Genomic DNA, 16,282 nt, shown 5'->3' with positions numbered 1-16,282 from the left:
ACCATACCATGTCTTTACTAGAGGAGTGAGAGATACAGACCATACCATGTCTTTACTAGGAGTGAGAGATACAGACCATACCATGTCTTTACTAGAGGAGTGAGAGATACAGACCATACCATGTCTTTACTAGGAGTGAGAGATACAGACCATACCATGTCTTTACTAGAGGAGTGAGAGATACAGACCATACCATGTCTTTACTAGGAGTGAGATACAGACCATACCATGTCTTTACTAGAGGAGTGAGAGATACAGACCATACGATGTCTTTACTAGAGGAGTGAGAGATACAGACCATACCATGTCTTTACTAGGAGTGAGAGATACAGACCATACGATGTCTTTACTAGAGGAGTGAGAGATACAGACCATACCATGTCTTTACTAGAGGAGTGAGAGATACAGACCATACGATGTCTTTACTAGAGGAGTGAGAGATACAGACCATACGATGTCTTTACTAGAGGAGTGAGAGATACAGACCATACGATGTCTTTACTAGGAGTGAGAGATACAGACCATACGATGTCTTTACTAGAGGAGTGAGAGATACAGACCATACCATGTCTTTACTAGAGGAGTGAGAGATACAGACCATACCATGTCTTTACTAGAGGAGTGAGAGATACAGACCATACCATGTCTTTACTAGGAGTGAGATACAGACCATACGATGTCTTTACTAGGAGTGAGAGATACAGACCATACCATGTCTTTACTAGAGGAGTGAGAGATACAGACCATACCATGTCTTTACTAGGAGTGAGAGATACAGACCATATGATGTCTTTACTAGAGGAGTGAGAGATACAGACCATACGATGTCTTTACTAGAGGAGTGAGAGATACAGACCATACCATGTCTTTACTAGGAGTGAGATACAGACCATACGATGTCTTTACTAGAGGAGTGAGAGATACAGACCATACCATGTCTTTACTAGAGGAGTGAGAGATACAGACCATACCATGTCTTTACTAGAGGAGTGAGAGATACAGACCATACCATGTCTTTACTAGGAGTGAGAGATACAGACCATACGATGTCTTTACTAGAGGAGTGAGAGATACAGACCATACCATGTCTTTACTAGGAGTGAGAGATACAGACCATACGATGTCTTTACTAGGAGTGAGAGATACAGACCATACCATGTCTTTACTAGAGGAGTGAGAGATACAGACCATACCATGTCTTTACTAGAGGAGTGAGAGATACAGACCATACGGTGTCTTTACTAGGAGTGAGAGATACAGACCATAACATGTCTTTACTAGAGGAGTGAGAGATACAGACCATACCATGTCTTTACTAGGAGTGAGAGATACAGACCATACGATGTCTTTACTAGGAGTGAGAGATACAGACCATACCATGTCTTTACTAGAGGAGTGAGAGATACAGACCATACCATGTCTTTACTAGAGGAGTGAGAGATACAGACCATACCATGTCTTTACTAGGAGTGAGAGATACAGACCATACCATGTCTTTACTAGAGGAGTGAGAGATACAGACCATACCATGTCTTTACTAGGAGTGAGAGATACAGACCATACCATGTCTTTACTAGAGGAGTGAGAGATACAGACCATACCATGTCTTTACTAGAGGAGTGAGAGATACAGACCATACCATGTCTTTACTAGGAGTGAGAGATACAGACCATACCATGTCTTTACTAGAGGAGTGAGAGATACAGACCATACCATGTCTTTACTAGGAGTGAGAGATACAGACCATACCATGTCTTTACTAGAGGAGAGAGATACAGACCATACCATGTCTTTACTAGAGGAGTGAGAGATACAGACCATACGATGTCTTTACTAGGAGTGAGAGATACAGACCATACGATGTCTTTACTAGAGGAGTGAGAGATACAGACCATACCATGTCTTTACTAGAGGAGTGAGAGATACAGACCATACGATGTCTTTACTAGGAGTGAGAGATACAGACCATAACATGTCTTTACTAGAGGAGTGAGAGATACAGACCATACCATGTCTTTACTAGGAGTGAGAGATACAGACCATACGATGTCTTTACTAGGAGTGAGAGATACAGACCATACCATGTCTTTACTAGAGGAGTGAGAGATACAGACCATACGATGTCTTTACTAGGAGTGAGAGATACAGACCATACCATGTCTTTACTAGAGGAGTGAGAGATACAGACCATACCATGTCTTTACTAGAGGAGTGAGAGATACAGACCATACCATGTCTTTACTAGAGGAGTGAGAGATACAGACCATACGATGTCTTTACTAGGAGTGAGAGATACAGACCATACCATGTCTTTACTAGGAGTGAGAGATACAGACCATACATGTCTTTACTAGGAGTGAGAGATACAGACCATACCATGTCTTTACTAGAGGAGTGAGAGATACAGACCATACGATGTCTTTACTAGAGGAGTGAGAGATACAGACCATACGATGTCTTTACTAGGAGTGAGAGATACAGACCATACCATGTCTTTACTAGAGGAGTGAGAGATACAGACCATACCATGTCTTTACTAGGAGTGAGAGATACAGACCATACCATGTCTTTACTAGAGGAGTGAGAGATACAGACCATACCATGTCTTTACTAGAGGAGTGAGAGATACAGACCATATCATGTCTTTACTAGGAGTGAGAGATACAGACCATACCATGTCTTTACTAGAGGAGTGAGAGATACAGACCATACCATGTCTTTACTAGGAGTGAGAGATACAGACCATACCATGTCTTTACTAGAGGAGTGAGAGATACAGACCATACCATGTCTTTACTAGGAGTGAGAGATACAGACCATACCATGTCTTTACTAGAGGAGTGAGAGATACAGACCATACCATGTCTTTACTAGGAGTGAGATACAGACCATACCATGTCTTTACTAGAGGAGTGAGAGATACAGACCATACGATGTCTTTACTAGAGGAGTGAGAGATACAGACCATACCATGTCTTTACTAGGAGTGAGAGATACAGACCATACGATGTCTTTACTAGAGGAGTGAGAGATACAGACCATACCATGTCTTTACTAGAGGAGTGAGAGATACAGACCATACGATGTCTTTACTAGAGGAGTGAGAGATACAGACCATACGATGTCTTTACTAGAGGAGTGAGAGATACAGACCATACGATGTCTTTACTAGGAGTGAGAGATACAGACCATACGATGTCTTACTAGAGGAGTGAGAGATACAGACCATACCATGTCTTTACTAGAGGAGTGAGAGATACAGACCATACCATGTCTTTACTAGAGGAGTGAGAGATACAGACCATACCATGTCTTTACTAGGAGTGAGATACAGACCATACGATGTCTTTACTAGGAGTGAGAGATACAGACCATACCATGTCTTTACTAGAGGAGTGAGAGATACAGACCATACCATGTCTTTACTAGGAGTGAGAGATACAGACCATATGATGTCTTTACTAGAGGAGTGAGAGATACAGACCATACGATGTCTTTACTAGAGGAGTGAGAGATACAGACCATACCATGTCTTTACTAGGAGTGAGATACAGACCATACAATGTCTTTACTAGAGGAGTGAGAGATACAGACCATACCATGTCTTTACTAGAGGAGTGAGAGATACAGACCATACCATGTCTTTACTAGAGGAGTGAGAGATACAGACCATACCATGTCTTTACTAGGAGTGAGAGATACAGACCATACGATGTCTTTACTAGAGGAGTGAGAGATACAGACCATACCATGTCTTTACTAGGAGTGAGAGATACAGACCATACGATGTCTTTACTAGGAGTGAGAGATACAGACCATACCATGTCTTTACTAGAGGAGTGAGAGATACAGACCATACCATGTCTTTACTAGAGGAGTGAGAGATACAGACCATACGGTGTCTTTACTAGGAGTGAGAGATACAGACCATAACATGTCTTTACTAGAGGAGTGAGAGATACAGACCATACCATGTCTTTACTAGGAGTGAGAGATACAGACCATACGATGTCTTTACTAGGAGTGAGAGATACAGACCATACCATGTCTTTACTAGAGGAGTGAGAGATACAGACCATACCATGTCTTTACTAGAGGAGTGAGAGATACAGACCATACCATGTCTTTACTAGGAGTGAGAGATACAGACCATACCATGTCTTTACTAGAGGAGTGAGAGATACAGACCATACCATGTCTTTACTAGGAGTGAGAGATACAGACCATACCATGTCTTTACTAGAGGAGTGAGAGATACAGACCATACCATGTCTTTACTAGAGGAGTGAGAGATACAGACCATACCATGTCTTTACTAGGAGTGAGAGATACAGACCATACCATGTCTTTACTAGAGGAGTGAGAGATACAGACCATACCATGTCTTTACTAGGAGTGAGAGATACAGACCATACCATGTCTTTACTAGAGGAGTGAGATACAGACCATACCATGTCTTTACTAGAGGAGTGAGAGATACAGACCATACGATGTCTTTACTAGGAGTGAGAGATACAGACCATACGATGTCTTTACTAGAGGAGTGAGAGATACAGACCATGCCATGTCTTTACTAGAGGAGTGAGAGATACAGACCATACGATGTCTTTACTAGGAGTGAGAGATACAGACCATAACATGTCTTTACTAGAGGAGTGAGAGATACAGACCATACCATGTCTTTACTAGGAGTGAGAGATACAGACCATACGATGTCTTTACTAGGAGTGAGAGATACAGACCATACCATGTCTTTACTAGAGGAGTGAGAGATACAGACCATACGATGTCTTTACTAGGAGTGAGAGATACAGACCATACCATGTCTTTACTAGAGGAGTGAGAGATACAGACCATACCATGTCTTTACTAGAGGAGTGAGAGATACAGACCATACCATGTCTTTACTAGAGGAGTGAGAGATACAGACCATACCATGTCTTTACTAGAGGAGTGAGAGATACAGACCATACCATGTCTTTACTAGAGGAGTGAGAGATACAGACCATACCATGTCTTTACTAGAGGAGTGAGAGATACAGACCATACCATGTCTTTACTAGAGGAGTGAGAGATACAGACCATACCATGTCTTTACTAGAGAGTGAGAGATACAGACCATACGATGTCTTTACTAGAGGAGTGAGAGATACAGACCATACGATGTCTTTACTAGAGGAGTGAGAGATACAGACCATACGATGTCTTTACTAGGAGTGAGAGATACAGACCATAAGATGTCTTTACTAGGAGTGAGAGATACAGACCATACCATGTCTTTACTAGAGGAGTGAGAGATACAGACCATACATGTCTTTACTAGAGGAGTGAGAGATACAGACCATACGATGTCTTTACTAGGAGTGAGAGATACAGACCATACGATGTCTTTACTAGGAGTGAGAGATACAGACCATACCATGTCTTTACTAGAGGAGTGAGAGATACAGACCATACCATGTCTTTACTAGAGGAGTGAGAGATACAGACCATACCATGTCTTTACTAGAGGAGTGAGAGATACAGACCATACCATGTCTTTACTAGAGGAGTGAGAGATACAGACCATACCATGTCTTTACTAGAGGAGTGAGAGATACAGACCATACGATGTCTTTACTAGGAGTGAGAGATACAGACCATACGATGTCTTTACTAGGAGTGAGAGATACAGACCATAACATGTCTTTACTAGAGGAGTGAGAGATACAGACCATACCATGTCTTTACTAGGAGTGAGAGATACAGACCATACCATGTCTTTACTAGAGGAGTGAGAGATACAGACCATACCATGTCTTTACTAGAGGAGTGAGAGATACAGACCATACCATGTCTTTACTAGAGGAGTGAGATACAGACCATACCATGTCTTTACTAGGAGTGAGAGATACAGACCATACCATGTCTTTACTAGAGGAGTGAGAGATACAGACCATACGATGTCTTTACTAGAGGAGTGAGAGATACAGACCATACCATGTCTTTACTAGGAGTGAGAGATACAGACCATACCATGTCTTTACTAGGAGTGAGAGATACAGACCATACCATGTCTTTACTAGAGGAGTGAGAGATACAGACCATACATGTCTTTACTAGAGGAGTGAGAGATACAGACCATACCATGTCTTTACTAGAGGAGTGAGATACAGACCATACCATGTCTTTACTAGGAGTGAGAGATACAGACCATACCATGTCTTTACTAGGAGTGAGAGATACAGACCATACCATGTCTTTACTAGGAGTGAGAGATACAGACCATACGATGTCTTTACTAGAGGAGTGAGAGATACAGACCATACGATGTCTTTACTAGAGGAGTGAGAGATACAGACCATACCATGTCTTTACTAGAGGAGTGAGAGATACAGACCATACGATGTCTTTACTAGAGGAGTGAGAGATACAGACCATACCATGTCTTTACTAGAGGAGTGAGAGATACAGACCATACGATGTCTTTACTAGAGGAGTGAGAGATACAGACCATACCATGTCTTTACTAGAGGAGTGAGAGATACAGACCATACGATGTCTTTACTAGGAGTGAGAGATACAGACCATACCATGTCTTTACTAGAGGAGTGAGATACAGACCATACCATGTCTTTACTAGAGGAGTGAGAGATACAGACCATACCATGTCTTTACTAGAGGAGTGAGAGATACAGACCATACCATGTCTTTACTAGAGGAGTGAGAGATACAGACCATACGATGTCTTTACTAGAGGAGTGAGAGATACAGACCATACCATGTCTTTACTAGAGGAGTGAGAGATACAGACCATACCATGTCTTTACTAGAGGAGTGAGAGATACAGACCATACCATGTCTTTACTAGAGGAGTGAGAGATACAGACCATACCATGTCTTTACTAGGAGTGAGAGATACAGACCATACCATGTCTTTACTAGAGGAGTGAGAGATACAGACCATACGATGTCTTTACTAGAGGAGTGAGAGATACAGACCATACCATGTCTTTACTAGAGGAGTGAGAGATACAGACCATACCATGTCTTTACTAGGAGTGAGAGATACAGACCATACGATGTCTTTACTAGAGGAGTGAGAGATACAGACCATACGATGTCTTTACTAGAGGAGTGAGAGATACAGACCATACCATGTCTTTACTAGAGGAGTGAGAGATACAGACCATACCATGTCTTTACTAGAGGAGTGAGAGATACAGACCATACATGTCTTTACTAGAGGAGTGAGAGATACAGACCATACGATGTCTTTACTAGGAGTGAGAGATACAGACCATACGATGTCTTTACTAGAGGAGTGAGAGATACAGACCATACCATGTCTTTACTAGGAGTGAGAGATACAGACCATACCATGTCTTTACTAGAGGAGTGAGAGATACAGACCATACGATGTCTTTACTAGAGGAGTGAGAGATACAGACCATACCATGTCTTTACTAGAGGAGTGAGAGATACAGACCATACCATGTCTTTACTAGAGGAGTGAGAGATACAGACCATACCATGTCTTTACTAGAGGAGTGAGAGATACAGACCATACCATGTCTTTACTAGAGGAGTGAGAGATACAGACCATACCATGTCTTTACTAGGAGTGAGAGATACAGACCATACCATGTCTTTACTAGAGGAGTGAGAGATACAGACCATACGATGTCTTTACTAGGAGTGAGAGATACAGACCATACCATGTCTTTACTAGGAGTGAGAGATACAGACCATACCATGTCTTTACTAGAGGAGTGAGAGATAAAGACCATACCATGTCTTTACTAGAGGAGTGAGATACAGACCATACCATGTCTTTACTAGAGGAGTGAGAGATACAGACCATACCATGTCTTTACTAGAGGAGTGAGAGATACAGACCATACCATGTCTTTACTAGAGGAGTGAGAGATACAGACCATACCATGTCTTTACTAGAGGAGTGAGAGATACAGACCATACCATGTCTTTACTAGAGGAGTGAGAGATACAGACCATACCATGTCTTTACTAGAGGAGTGAGAGATACAGACCATACCATGTCTTTACTAGAGGAGTGAGAGATACAGACCATACCATGTCTTTACTAGAGGAGTGAGAGATACAGACCATACGATGTCTTTACTAGAGGAGTGAGAGATACAGACCATACCATGTCTTTACTAGAGGAGTGAGAGATACAGACCATACCATGTCTTTACTAGAGGAGTGAGAGATACAGACCATACCATGTCTTTACTAGAGGAGTGAGAGATACAGACCATACCATGTCTTTACTAGGAGTGAGAGATACAGACCATACCATGTCTTTACTAGAGGAGTGAGAGATACAGACCATACCATGTCTTTACTAGAGGAGTGAGAGATACAGACCATACCATGTCTTTACTAGAGGAGTGAGAGATACAGACCATACCATGTCTTTACTAGAGGAGTGAGAGATACAGACCATACCATGTCTTTACTAGAGGAGTGAGAGATACAGACCATACCATGTCTTTACTAGAGGAGTGAGAGATACAGACCATACCATGTCTTTACTAGAGGAGTGAGAGATACAGACCATACCATGTCTTTACTAGAGGAGTGAGAGATACAGACCATACGATGTCTTTACTAGAGGAGTGAGAGATACAGACCATACGATGTCTTTACTAGAGGAGTGAGAGATACAGACCATACCATGTCTTTACTAGAGGAGTGAGAGATACAGACCATACCATGTCTTTACTAGGAGTGAGAGATACAGACCATATGTGACCGGGGACAGTGGTTTAATATACAAGGGGGCCATGGTCATTTTTCAGTTATTTACATATTATGAAACTGCACACTGTAACCTTTCATATGATGTATTGCTCATTGAAATTGGGGGGGAAATGAAGAAGATATGACCAGGCCCAGGCCGTAGCGTAACGGTCTGGGCACCGGACTGGTAATCCAGTCGCAGTGTGCCGCGGGTTCGACTCCCGGACCCGACACGGCCTTTACTGCATGTCATCCCCCCATCTCTCTCCCGTTTCCTGTCAGCCTACTGTCTGTCCCTTCAAAAATCAATAAAAGGCGTAAGCCGCAAAAAAATATCTTAAAAAAAAAAAAAAAAGAAGATATGACCATTTGTTGAACTGGAAACCCCAAAGTACAGAATTTGCCAGTCTAAGATTTCAAAGTATTTAGCATCTCTGAGCCCAGGAATGGGTGTGACAATAGATACTTGTCTGCACCCCTAGATACTTGCATAAACACTCCCCCCATCCACTAACCACTCCAACCACTAGGTTAGCTGTCAACTGCACAGAATGACTTGAGTAGACACTTAGTAAAAGAAGAATACATAACTAAAACTACTTGCAGCTAACACTGCAAGTAGGCTATAATTTATTCCATGAAGTTACTTGTAGTTTTAGACCCATGCTTTTAATTGCTAAATTTAAAAATGCTGTATGTTTACATTACATTATTATTATGTACAAAGGTACCTTTTTACCCCTAAATGCATGGCTTGAATCAGCCGTGCACTGATGTGAAAGAGTTAAAGCCTTACCAACAAAGTCAGGGGAAAAAATACCTTAGACGTTTGTTAAAAGTTTCCACTTTTAAGAAGATCACACCAGGATTTGTACTACTGTCTTCACATTCAATATTTGAACAATGTCATGGATTGATCAAATTATATAAAAGACGGATTTCACCGCGACGCGCGATGTTATTCATTCATGTATTGATCATCAGGCAGCTGCATCCAACGGTAATAAAGTTACAGAGATTAAAACACAGTGCTAAACATGCACATGTGTGCACTGAAATAAAGGGCAGAAGAATGGATTTACAACTAAGACAATCTCGTCAGAATGCGTGTGGTCCGTGTGGAGACCACAAACAAACAGCAACTTTTTCTTCAGTGGACGACGGGTAAATCAGTTAATTTATACTTTTATTACAACATCCAACAGCATCATATCAAGTTAACAATAATGATGATGTTGTGTTGTGTTTAGTATTGTCACAGAAACACACTGCACGGCTACTGTAACTGGAGAACAAAGATAGCCACGGCCAATCGAAACGACTCTATGTAAATACGTGCAGGAATGTTCACACCCCCAAAATACGGCAAATAATCTGTAATTATAGAGACATTTTTGCAACGTAATTACAACGACTTAATGACACTAAAACGACTTTCTGATGGAATAAAAACATTCTTTAACATTCCAACTGTGTTAATGTGGCTAAAAACGAAAACCACCCAAAAAAAAGAATGTATTTCGTTCTATTGTGACATTTCAGGATTGCCGACTTGTGGCTGAAATCACATATGATGTATTTTGGTCGTTTTTCTTTTACTGTCCGTCACCTTGTAGGTGGTTTTATCGTTAAATAACTTGAAAGATGACCTTAACCCATTCTGACCGGGCACCCATTTTGGTGTCAGCATCATGTTATGCTTTATCTATTTAAAAATAGCAGATCTACAAGCTCGTATCGCGCCACCGAGTGGCGCGATACGAGCTTGTAGGTCTGCTATTTTTGAAATATCGAAGAGCGACTGACATTTTTAGAATCTGATCTCAGGTCAGAATGGGTTCATCAGACCAGTGTGTGTGTCCAGTGGAAACCTCGTATGAATCTGATCTCAGGTCAGAATGGGTTAATCAGACCAGTGTGTGTCCAGTGGAAAACCTCGTATGAATCTGATCTCAGGTCAGAATGAGTTAAAATAAAAACTAATAAATGAAAAATATATTATATCTGTGCCCGTATCGCCCCCACCTCCTCTAGTCTCCGCCCGGCGAAGACCCGGAGCTCCAGAGTCCGGAGGAGGAGGAGGAGCCTCTGGCGTTGGGCGCCACCGGAGCCCGTCGACCCGACCCGTCGGGAGGAGGCGGAGCTCGCTCGGCGAGGAGGAGGAGTCGCGCCTCGACGACTTTGACCAGAACCACCACGACGACCTTGGGCTGTCCGGCGGAGCGCGGGAAAACGTTCGCCCGGCCGGCACACCTTCTCAAGGTCCACCTTCACCACGTGAACGCCACAGGGGGCCACGCCCACAGCCCGGGCCACGCCCACAGCCACGCCCACAGCCCGTACACCTGCCCCGTGTGCGGGAAGGCCTGCAGCCAGAGCGGCGCGCTCAAGATACACATGAGGTCAGAGGTCATTTTTAGATACACATGAGGTCAGAGGTCATTCTTTAGATACACATGAGGTCAGAGGTCATTCTTTAGATACACATGAGGTCAGAGGTCATTTGTTTATATATATTTTATCCCACGATTTTGTAACCCATTTTTTCACCCCTGTGTCAATCATCTAATGTGATCCTGGGCTCTACACACCCTCCACCAACCTAGTCCCCATATATGGGGGACAAGGGGAGACCAACCTAGTCCCCATATATGGGGGACAAGGGGAGACCAACCTAGTCCCCATATATGGGGGACAAGGGGAGACCAACCTAGTCCCCATATATGGGGGACAAGGGGAGAGCAACCTAGTCCCCATATATGGGGGACAAGGGGAGACCAACCTAGTCCCCATATATGGGGGACAAGGGGAGACCAACCTAGTCCCCATATATGGGGGACAAGGGGAGACCAACCTAGTCCCCATATATGGGGGACAAGGGGAGACCAACCTAGTCCCCATATATGGGGGACAAGGGGAGACCAACCTAGTCCCCATATATGGGGGACAAGGGGAGAGCAACCTAGTCCCCATATATGGGGGACAAGGGGAGAGCAACCTAGTCCCCATATATGGGGGACAAGGGGAGACCAACCTAGTCCCCATATATGGGGGACAAGGGGAGACCAACCTAGTCCCCATATATGGGGGACAAGGGGAGAGCAACGGACTTGAACTCATGCTTCCTTCATGCCTGAGTGTCCAAGTTGCTCCTTTACACCTGACAGGGGGGAGTTTCCCTGGTTGGACGTTCCATTTTGGCGTGGAAGGAACACGTTATTCCAACCAGTTCCTTTCCCCTCCATCAGGCGCCCCGGCTGGCCAAGGGGAGGCAGTATAGAGACCAGTTCCTTTCCCCTCCATCAGACGCCCCGGCTGGCCAGGGGGAGGCAGTATAGAGACCAGTTCCTTTCCCCTCCATCAGGCGCCCCGGCTGGCCAGGGGGAGGCAGTATAGAGACCAGTTCCTTTCCCCTCCATCAGGCGCCCCGGCTGGCCAGGGGGAGGCAGTATAGAGACCAGTTCCTTTCCCCTCCATCAGGCGCCCCGGCTGGCCAGGGGGAGGCAGTATAGAGACCAGTTCCTTTCCCCTCCATCAGGCGCCCCGGCTGGCCAGGGGGAGGCAGTATAGAGACCAGTTCCTTTCCCCTCCATCAGGCGCCCCGGCTGGCCAAGGGGAGGCAGTATAGAGACCAGTTCCTTTCCCCTCCATCAGGCGCCCCGGCTGGCCAGGGGGAGGCAGTATAGAGACCAGTTCCTTTCCCCTCCATCAGGCGCCCCGGCTGGCCAAGGGGAGGCAGTATAGAGACCAGTTCCTTTCCCCTCCATCAGGCGCCCCGGCTGGCCAGGGGGAGGCAGTATAGAGACCAGTTCCTTTCCCCTCCATCAGGTGCCCCGGCTGGCCAGGGGGAGGCAGTATAGAGACCAGTTCCTTTCCCCTCCATCAGGCGCCCCGGCTGGCCAGGGGGAGGCAGTATAGAGACCAGTTCCTTTCCCCTCCATCAGGCGCCCCGGCTGGCCAGGGGGAGGCAGTATAGAGACACAGTCAGGCTCCTTCGTGCCTGACTGTGTCTATCCAGGCCTTAACCCATTTTGCGTGGGAACCCATTTTGGTGTTAGCATCATGTTATGCTTTAGCTATTGAAAAATAGCAGATCTACAAGCTCATAGCGCGCCACCGAGTGGCGCGCTAAGAGCTTGTAGGTCTGCTATTTTTTTTAAATTCGAAGAACGACTGACTTTTTTAATCTGATCTCAGGTCAGAATGGGTTAATCAGACACAGTGTGTGTCCAGTGGAAACCTCGTATGAATCTGATCTCAGGTCAGAATGGGTTAAACGACGATAGGAGGAGGAGGAGGTAACTTTGTCGCTGTTATGAATTCCCATTGCTACACTGAAGCCTCGAACTGTTTTTATTTTCCATGTGTGTACCATGTTCTTTTACTGTGTTTGATGTGATTCATGGTCTGCCTGTTATGCTTTGATGTTGTAAACCAAATCGGTCGTCGGGGACAAACAAACAAATAAATGAACCTGAACGTAAATCGCTCTGGACTAAAGGAGAAAAAGGCTTTCTTACCTTTCTTTGTAGTCGTTACGTCCCCACCAAAGAGGTCCAGGTGTTATTTTGTGCAAAAGCTCCTTATTGGCTATTTTCCCTACCATGAGCCCTCAATGAATTGCATTGAATTGAATGGGAATTGAATGGGGCTATGGGGGTGTTGTGCTAATTTGCTTATTTCCATTGCTCAAAATTATTATTGTTTTGTATATATCCTCTCTTCATAATGTAAATAATATCCCAAGCGGCACACTTTACTACTTCTTTCGATGGAAATAAGCAAATTAGCACAACACCCCGTAGCCCCATTCAATTCCCATTCAATGCAATGCAATTCATTGAGGGCTTATGGTAGGGGAAATAGCCAATAAGGAGTATTTGCACAAAAAAACACCTGGACCTCTTTGGTGGGGACGTAACGACTACAAAGAAAGGTAAGAAAGCCTTCTAGCATGGAATTCTCCTTTAACAGTGTCTGATGAATGTCTATAAAACTGTAAATTGTCATGGTTTTCTAAAGGTCTCACACCGGGGAGAAGCCCTTCGTCTGCGCCGTCTGCTCCAAACGCTGCGTGGACGCCAGCGGCCTGCGCAGCCACATGAAGACCCACACGGGGGAGAGGCCCTTCGTCTGCGCCGTCTGCGGCAAGGGCTGCAGCCGCAAGAACGACCTGAAGATCCACCTGCGCACGCACACGGGGGAGAAGCCCTACACCTGCGCCATCTGCAACAAGGCCTTCGTCCACGTCGGGCACCTGAGGAGACACATGAAGACACACGTGTCCTTTTAACACATGAAGACACATGTGTCCTTTTAACACCTCTGAGGAGACACATGGAGACACATGTGTCCTTTTAACACCTCTGAGGAGACACATGGAGACACATGTGTCCTTTTAAACCCCTGAGGAGACACATGGAGACACATGTGTCCTTTTAAACCCCTGAGGAGACACATGGAGACACATGTGTCCTTTTAAAACCCTCTGAGGAGACACATGGAGACACATGTGTCCTTTTAACCCTCTGAGGAGACACATGGAGACACATGTGTCATTTTAACACCTCTGAGGAGACACATGAAGACACATGTGTCCTTTTAACCCTCTGAGGAGACACATGAAGACACATGTGTCCTTTTAACACCCTCTGAGGAGACACATGGAGACACATGTGTCCTTTTAACACCTCTGAGGAGACACATGAAGACACATGTGTCCTTTTAACACCCTCTGAGGAGACACATGAAGACACATGTGTCCTTTTAAAACCCTCTGAGGAGACACATGAAGACACACGTGTCCTTTTAACACCTCTGAGGAGACACATGGAGACACATGTGTCCTTTTAAAACCCTCTGAGGAGACACATGAAGACACATGTGTCCTTTTAACACCCTCTGAGGAGACACATGAAGACACATGTGTCCTTTTAACACCCTCTGAGGAGACACATGGAGACACATGTGTCCTTTTAACACCCTCTGAGGAGACACATGAAGACACATGTGTCCTTTTAAAACCCTCTGAGGAGACACATGGAGACACATGTGTCCTTTTAAAACCCTCTGAGGAGACACATGGAGACACATGTGTCCTTTTAAAACCCTCTGAGGAGACACATGAAGACACATGTGTCCTTTTAAAACCCTCTGAGGAGACACATGGAGACACATGTGTCCTTTTAAACCCCTCTGAGGAGACACATGGAGACACATGTGTCCTTTTAACACCCTCTGAGGAGACACATGGAGACACATGTGTCCTTTTAAAACCCTCTGAGGAGACACATGGAGACACATGTGTCCTTTTAAACCCCTCTGAGGAGACACATGGAGACACATGTGTCCTTTTAACACCTCTGAGGAGACACATGAAGACACATGTGTCCTTTTAAACCCCCTGAGGAGACACATGAAGACACATGTGTCCTTTTAACCCATTCTGGGCGCGAACCCCTTTTGGTGTTGGCATCATGTTATGCTTTTTTAGCTATTGAAAAATAGCAGACCTACAAGCTCATAGCGCGCCACCGAGTGGCGCGCTACGAGCTTGTAGGTCTGCTATTTTTGAAAAATCGAAGAACGACTGACATAGAAACATAGCTTTTTTTAGAAAACTGTCAGGATGTAGAAGAACATTTTTAGAATCTGATCTCAGGTCAGAATGGGTTAACCTGAGCAGACACATGATGAAGACACAGATATTATAATATTATACCTTGTAGGAAGATATTAATGATATGGAAATGCTGTAACGTACAAGTCATGGTTGATGTAACGGAATTCATGAAAAGTCTGGAATTAAATTTTTTGTAAGTACAAAAGTATTACTATCAAAATGCACTTAAAGGGATAGTTCAGATTTTTTTTTAACTTAAGCTGGATGAAATACTAGCATTACCATTAAGCCATTCTGAGCGATAACCCAATGTTTTAAGCATTATGTTATGCTTGATAATTTGAAAAATAGCAGATCTACAAGCTCACTTGTAGATCTGAGTGCCGCACTGCGAGCTTGTAGAGCTTGTAGATCGTCAAAATGTGGCGCTAATTTTTTAATGTATATTCTTTCAGAGCGATCGTTTTTAACTCAAATCTTTGCTTCTGGGGTAGGGTGGGGGGGGGTCCCTGGAACAACATATTATCAGATGGGGGTCCCTGGAACAACATATTATCAGATGGGGGTCCCTGGAACAACATATTTTCAGATGGGGGTCCCTGGAACAACATATTTTCAGATGGGGGTCCCTGGAACAACATATTTTCAGATGGGGGTCCCTGGAACAACATATTTTCAGATGGGGGTCCCTGGAACAACATATGTTCAGATGGGGGTCCCTGGAACAACATATTTTCAGATGGGGGTCCCTGGAACAACATATGTCCAGATGGGGGTCCCTGGAACAACATATTTTCAGATGGGGGTCCCTGGAACAACATATTTTCAGATGGGGGTCCCTGGAACAACATATTTTCAGATGGGGGTCCCTGGAACAACATATTTTCAGATGGGGGTCCCTGGAACAACATATTT

General features: G+C 44.3%; 1 protein-coding gene across 1 annotated transcript in view; it reads left to right on the top strand.

The window, feature by feature from the left end:
* LOC310856399 (uncharacterized protein) overlaps positions 1 to 14,038 on the top strand; it is a gene marked incomplete at both ends in the record, with an annotated part of 28,305 nt that extends 14,267 nt beyond the window's left edge. The window contains 2 exons of the mRNA XM_083761807.1: positions 10,780 to 11,147; positions 13,768 to 14,038. Coding sequence (XP_083617933.1) covers positions 10,780 to 11,147; positions 13,768 to 14,038 — 639 coding nt within the window. The remainder of the gene's footprint in view (positions 1 to 10,779; positions 11,148 to 13,767) is intronic.
* Positions 14,039 to 16,282: the final 2,244 nt, after the last annotated feature.

The sequence above is a fragment of the Protomyctophum parallelum genome (assembly GCF_964188405.1).
Source record: "Protomyctophum parallelum genome assembly, chromosome: 1".
Taxonomy (NCBI): Eukaryota; Metazoa; Chordata; class Actinopteri; order Myctophiformes; family Myctophidae; genus Protomyctophum; species Protomyctophum parallelum.
This window is presented reverse-complemented; position numbering and strand designations above follow the sequence as displayed.